The sequence below is a fragment of the Leptonychotes weddellii genome, chromosome 12 (genome assembly GCF_054177405.1).
Source record: "Leptonychotes weddellii isolate Sample4059 chromosome 12, ASM5417740v2, whole genome shotgun sequence".
Classification (NCBI taxonomy): Eukaryota; Metazoa; Chordata; class Mammalia; order Carnivora; family Phocidae; genus Leptonychotes; species Leptonychotes weddellii.
In genome coordinates this window covers 5,504,930-5,510,929 of record NC_138380.1, presented here as the reverse complement: position 1 = coordinate 5,510,929, position 6,000 = coordinate 5,504,930, and the positions used below count along the sequence as shown (strand labels likewise).

Here is a 6,000-nt window from a genome sequence, read left to right as displayed (position 1 = left end):
TACCCTAATGCCAGACTCAAGGACAAAGGGTCACTGCATCCTTGCTGAGCTGTATCCCCAAGATCTCCAAAGCATTCCAAGGTGGGGGTCCAGGAGTGCTTAGCTGTAGACAGGGCAGGGAAGGAGAGCACCTGCAGTGACCCTAGAGGTCCCTGTGGTCACTCAGAGTATGGGAACCATCCCCTGATGTTGACACAGTGCTCACCTCCCCCCCCCCCCCAACCCCTCAGAGCAAGGCCAGCCAGGGCAAGGTGGAAGTCCTCTGCTCCGGCCAGACAACACACAAGGACCTCTCTGACCCTCTGATTGTCCACCCTGCCAACTCCACCCCTACCCCCTACCCCCACCTACACCCCCCCACACACACCCCTGCTCCTGCACTCCAGCCCCAGGGCTCCAAGAACACCTGGCTTCCCACTTATCAGTCCTAGTCCTCCGAGCGGAACCCAGGCGTCCGGCCCCCCACCCTCTGGGCGGGCATGGAGCCGAGCCTTTAGAGCCTCCCAGCCTGCCTTGTTCCTGTCCCATTGTGTGTGGGGCAGGGGCGGGGCAAGGGCCAGCACCAGAGAGCCCCCTCCCACTGCCCCCTCCCCTTCCTAAGGAAAAGGTCTGGGCTCTGCTTGGAGGGCCAGAGCTGAGGCAAGGCTGAACATGGGCAACTTGAAGAGTGTGGGCCAGGAGCCCAGGCCCCCATGTGGCCTGGGGCTGGGCCTGGGCCTGGGGCTGTGCGGCAAGCAGGGCCCTGCCTCCCCGACCTCCTCAGAGCCCAGCAGGGCACCAGCACCCGCGCCCCCACCAGCACCAGACCTCAGGTAAGGGCCCGGGCGGCTAGAGGCAGGGGGCAAGAGGGAGGGCGTCAGGCCCAGGAGCCCCGGGCTGGCAAGGGCTGGAGCCTATAGCTCAGCCAGGAGGTCCGGGGCCCCCACACAAAAGGGCTCAGTACAGAAAGAACAGGACAATCAGGGAGGCTCAGATAAGAAACCAGGATCAGGACCAGCAGGCAACAGGTGAAAGCAGGGGGTAAGGGTGCCAGTTGACCAGGTTTGAGTGCTGCTCTGGTGCCAAGAGCTGTTTGACTTTGAGCAAGTCACTTAACCTCTCTGAGCCTTCATGTATATAGAATAAGGACAGAGCAGTGATTACTCCATGGAACTGTTATAAGTTTCTAGCTCATGGCAAGCCTTCAACAGACACTGATGATTATTTAACAGAAAAAAGAGGCTGCGGAGGATAGTTACGGGAGAGTGAGAAGACCCGCTCACAGAAAGGGGAGAGAGTTGGCCCAGGAGACTCAGGCCCTTGGGGTGGGAGGCTGAAAAGACAGAGCAAACAGGCCTTTTTCCTCGACTCCTGGCCCCACCTCCTAGTGGCCATCAACCCCGAAACTAACCTGGCATCCTCAGCCCCCAGAAGAGAGAAAGGGCAGCTGGAGGCCAGGTGGGGTGCCAGGCCAGGCAGGGTGGCCAGGGGCTGGAGGTAGCTCTGCGGGGAAGGCTCCGCACCGGCGCACCCGAGGTCCGAGTCCCTCCCTTCCTCCCCGACGCAGGCCTCAGCCTCTGGGAGGAAGTGATAAGGCCTCTGAGGCTTCCCTTCACACGATGGTTACTGTCAGGAGGGGTATGAGTGGAGAGGGAAATCTGGGCTGAGGAATCCCTGCGGGGGCTTCCCTCAGCTCAGCCACGGGCTCCGTCCCCCTCAAAGTAGGGTTCACCACAACTCCAGGGGGTGGGACACCCCGCACCCAGAAGAGGCGAGGTGGGCCCTGAAGAGGGATGAGGACCCAGCCTTGGGTCAGGGGCTCAGGCGCTCGCCGCTGCTGCCCTGGGCAGCCCAGGCTCTGGAGACACAAGAGACAGGCGGGCCTGGGTTTTGAAGGGACCTGATCCTGCCCATTGGGCCTCTGGCAAGATTCCTAACTTTTCTGAGCCTCAGGTCCCTCATCTGTAAATGAGGATGCTAATACCGTCTACCTCCTAAGGTGGCTGTGAGGGCTGACAGAGGAAACGTAAGGAAGCGTGAGGCAGGCGAGCAATAGTCACTGGGGTTATTAATGTTGCCGGAGGGGTCTCTAGGGGCACATCCAGAAGGAAATACATTCCTCCCCCATGACCCCTCCCCTGGGTCCCAGCAGCCCCCCGCTCACCCGGCCACCGGACGGGCCCAAGTTCCCTCGTGTGAAGAACTGGGAGGTGGGGAGCATCACCTACGACACCCTGAGCGCCCAGTCACAGCAGGTAAGGCCGGGAGCCCTCTCCATCCCACGTCAGGGTCAGTATGGCTACGGCCAGTCCCCTCCTGAACTCAGAGAGACACTGGGAAGAGCCAGAGGAGCTAAGGGACACACAGGGGCCTCTGGTGACTCCTAGCCTCCAGCCCTTGCCCCAAGTCCTGCCACAACCCAGCCCAACCTCACCCCGATTTCCAGTCCCAGCCCCAGCCCTCAACCCACACCTGCCCAGACCCACCCTCCCTCTGGCTCCCCACGCTGCCTCTGCACCCTGACCTGGTCCTGACCTCCATGCTCCCTGCTCTCTCTGCCTCTGCCCTCCACCCCAACCCAGGATGGGCCCTGCACCCCCAGACGCTGCCTGGGCTCCCTGGTATTTCCACGGAAACTGCAGAGCCGGCCCCCTCAGGACCCTCCGTCCCCTGAGCAGCTGCTGAGCCAGGCCAGGGACTTCATCACCCAGTACTATAGCTCCATCAAGAGGTGAGACCATGCCTTGAGACCCACAGCCCACCCTTGTCCTTTGACGTGGGGCCCTGGTCCTACCAAGCCCTCGAAAGGATGATCACCTTCCCCAGGACACACTCCCATCCCCCACCCTGACTCCAGCACCCACCAACCTCCCCCCAACACCCACACAAAGCCTGGGGAGCCTCTCCCCCCAATGTGACTTTCTTTTGCTCCCCTTTCCACAACAGGAGCGGCTCCCAGGCCCATGAGCAGAGGCTTCAGGAAGTGGAAGCAGAGGTAGCAGCCACGGGCACCTACCAGCTTCGGGAGAGCGAGCTGGTGTTCGGGGCCAAGCAAGCCTGGCGAAATGCTCCCCGCTGTGTAGGCCGGATCCAGTGGGGGAAGCTGCAGGTGTGGCTGGCCAGCAAGCACCCAGGATCGGGACTGGGGGAGAGAAAAGGAAAGGAGCAGTGAGGGCAGCTCCTGAGGACCCCCTATGGGGTCCCAAGCAGCAGGGAGATCCTTGCCCGTTCCCTCAGAGATTGGTACCCCTGGGGAGCCCTCAGCCCAATAGCTAACACCTGGTTGTTAAGCCCCATATCAATGCCTTGGCTGGCTGCGGAGAGAAACACCCAAACATACTGAGTCAGTGAGGACAGCTGGGCAGTGATCGGGTGGGGGGGGTGGGGGTTGTCTGAGCAACAGAAGCATTCTTCTGGAAAAGGCCCCTTGCTGCTTCTTCCCTGGTGGCCCCACTTGTCCAGCCCAATCCTCCAGCACCTTGGCCTCACTCCTTCACACTCCCGCCACTGGAATGGCCTAAGAGAAGCAAGCTGACCCACAGGGGAACTTAATCCATGACCTGGGCCTCCTTAGCTGTAGCTGGCCACCAAAGAATTTGGAATGAAGCCACATGCTCAGTAAATCCCCAAAGGAGTCTCCAATAAAAGAACGATCCTGTCTGATACTTGCATCCCCTTGAAGTTGTTCAAAGCTCCAGCTCAACTCTGAACCCATCAGAGCTTCCATATTGGATCCCACTCACTGCTACATCCCTTCCTTGGCCCCAGACCAGCCACTGCCACCCCCTGCTTCTGTCACTAACACAAGCAGGCAAGGGACCTCCCAGCTCCCTGCTGGTGGCCCCACTCAGCCAGTCAAGGTGCTTCTCCTAGCATCAGAATGTCAGGATGGGCAGATTCCCCGGACAGCCACCTAGTGCGGCCAACCACCTTCCCATCATCAGTGTGCTCAAGGAGAGTCTGCTGACTGGCTGGGGTCACCTGCCTTTGCTTGAGCACCATGGGTAATGGGGAACTCACCACCCCCACCCCTAGGTGGCCTCCCTGTCACTTGGTGCCCTTCCCCAATCATCAGTTTGGCAGTGACTGGGTCCCTCCTCTGTATCAGGTAGAGTCAGCTTCCGCAGCGGTGGGGAGATGTCCCAGCAAGGAGATAAGGAGCAGACCAGGCTACGTTGGGTGTGTGGTGTGCAGGGGAGGAAGGCGGGGTCAGTGTGGGTGCAGATGGTCAGGGAGGCTCCCCGGAGGAGAAAGAACCGTGACAAGTGACCCCGGCAGCCTTTGGAGGCTGCAGAGGAGGTGGCTACTCCCTCCCCTGCCTCCTCACCTTCTCCTAGAGCTGAGACTCAAGAGCCCTTCCCCCCCGCCCCCCATCCCCCTCCCTCGGCTGGCTCAGGTGTTCGATGCCCGGGATTGCAGCTCTGCCCAAGAGATGTTCACCTACATCTGCAACCACATCAAGTATGCCACGAACCGGGGCAACCTCCGGTGAGTGCCCTCTACACTGCGCCAGATGCCACCCCTCCCCGCGGTGGCAGTGAAGGCGGGGCTCTGACACCTGTCGTTCTCATGTGTCAGCTCGGCCATCACAGTGTTCCCCCAGCGCGCCCCAGGCCGCGGAGACTTCCGAATCTGGAACAGCCAACTGGTGCGCTATGCGGGCTACAGGCAGCAGGACGGCTCGGTGCGGGGGGACCCAGCCAACGTGGAGATCACTGAGGTGGGCACAGAGAGGCAGAGCAGGGGGAGGCCAGCCAATGAGGGCTCTGGGAGGGGGCATGGGGGTCCAGCCAAAGAGTGGCCAGTGGAGCAGGGAGGGGGGACTCTGAGATGAAGGAGGAAGATGCCAATGAAGGGGGTCCCCAAGGAGTGCAGGAGGCTGGGCCTCTCAGACCTACCTCTGACCCTGCTCCCCACAGCTCTGCATCCAGCACGGCTGGACCCCAGGAAACGGCCGCTTTGACGTGCTGCCCCTACTGCTCCAGGCCCCAGATGAGCCCCCAGAACTCTTTGCTCTGCCCCCTGAGCTGGTCCTCGAGGTGCCCCTGGAACACCCCACGTGAGCATGAGAGGGACTGGAGTCAGGTGGAGGAGGGGATGCCCTGGGGTGGCCAGGCAGGCCAGGCTCCACAGGCAGCCTGATCCCCCACCCGGACACCCCCAGGCTGGAGTGGTTTGCAGCCCTGGGCCTGCGTTGGTATGCCCTCCCGGCGGTGAGCAACATGCTGCTGGAAATCGGGGGACTGGAGTTCCCTGCGGCCCCTTTCAGCGGCTGGTACATGAGCACTGAGATTGGCACGCGGAACCTGTGTGACCCTCACAGATATAACATCCTGGAGGTGAGGACCCGTGGGTAGGGAAGGGGATGCATCCCCTTTGGGCCGGAGCCTGTGACTCGCAAATAGGTCCCCACCCTGTCAGCAACTGGGAGAACCTGAGTGAGGCCCAGGCTGCCTCCTACATTAGAATTTTGGAAGGCTCCGGGACGGCGAATTTGGGGCAAAGGAGTGTACATGCGTGGGTACAAATATGCAGTTATTTTTCTGGGATCTATAGTTCTATAGCTTTCCTCAGATTCTCAAGGCAGATCTTGCAAACAATGTCATTTTAGAGACGAGAAGTTAAGATCCGGGGCAGAGAAGTAACTGGCCCAGGGTCCCTCTCTGCTCAGGGGTGCCTTTGCAGGGAAGAACCTGAACCAGCCCCAAACTAAGCAGTCTGGCCTCTCGATGGCCACCTACCCACCCTCACTCGTTCTAGTCATGAGTTCCAGACAAAGATGTTCTCCGTCCACTCCCCCCGTACTTGTCCCTACCAATGCCTTGCACCCCCGCTCCCAGGATGTGGCGGTCTGCATGGACTTGGATACCAGGACAACCTCATCGCTGTGGAAAGACAAGGCAGCGGTGGAAATCAACTTGGCTGTGCTGCACAGTTACCAGGTACAGACCCACACCGGCCAGGAGGGGAGGGGCTGGGGCTGGAAAAGAGGGCGGCACCTATAGACGGGGGCAGGCCTTG

At 60.8% G+C, this 6,000-nt stretch overlaps 1 protein-coding gene across 2 annotated transcripts in view; it reads left to right on the top strand.

Moving 5' to 3' along the window:
* Positions 1-524: 524 nt before the first annotated feature.
* NOS3 (nitric oxide synthase 3) overlaps positions 525-6,000 on the top strand; it is a 17,972-nt gene continuing 12,496 nt past the window's right edge. The window contains exons 1-9 of one of the 2 annotated variants that reach the window (XM_081799852.1): positions 525-812; positions 2,129-2,234; positions 2,562-2,710; positions 2,926-3,088; positions 4,376-4,467; positions 4,558-4,699; positions 4,899-5,038; positions 5,144-5,318; positions 5,820-5,921. In XM_081799852.1, the coding sequence (XP_081655978.1) occupies positions 652-812; positions 2,129-2,234; positions 2,562-2,710; positions 2,926-3,088; positions 4,376-4,467; positions 4,558-4,699; positions 4,899-5,038; positions 5,144-5,318; positions 5,820-5,921 (1,230 nt within the window). In that variant the 5' untranslated portion in view covers positions 525-651. The remainder of the gene's footprint in view (positions 813-2,128; positions 2,235-2,561; positions 2,711-2,925; positions 3,089-4,375; positions 4,468-4,557; positions 4,700-4,898; positions 5,039-5,143; positions 5,319-5,819; positions 5,922-6,000) is intronic. The other variant, XM_081799853.1, reaches the window with a different exon arrangement.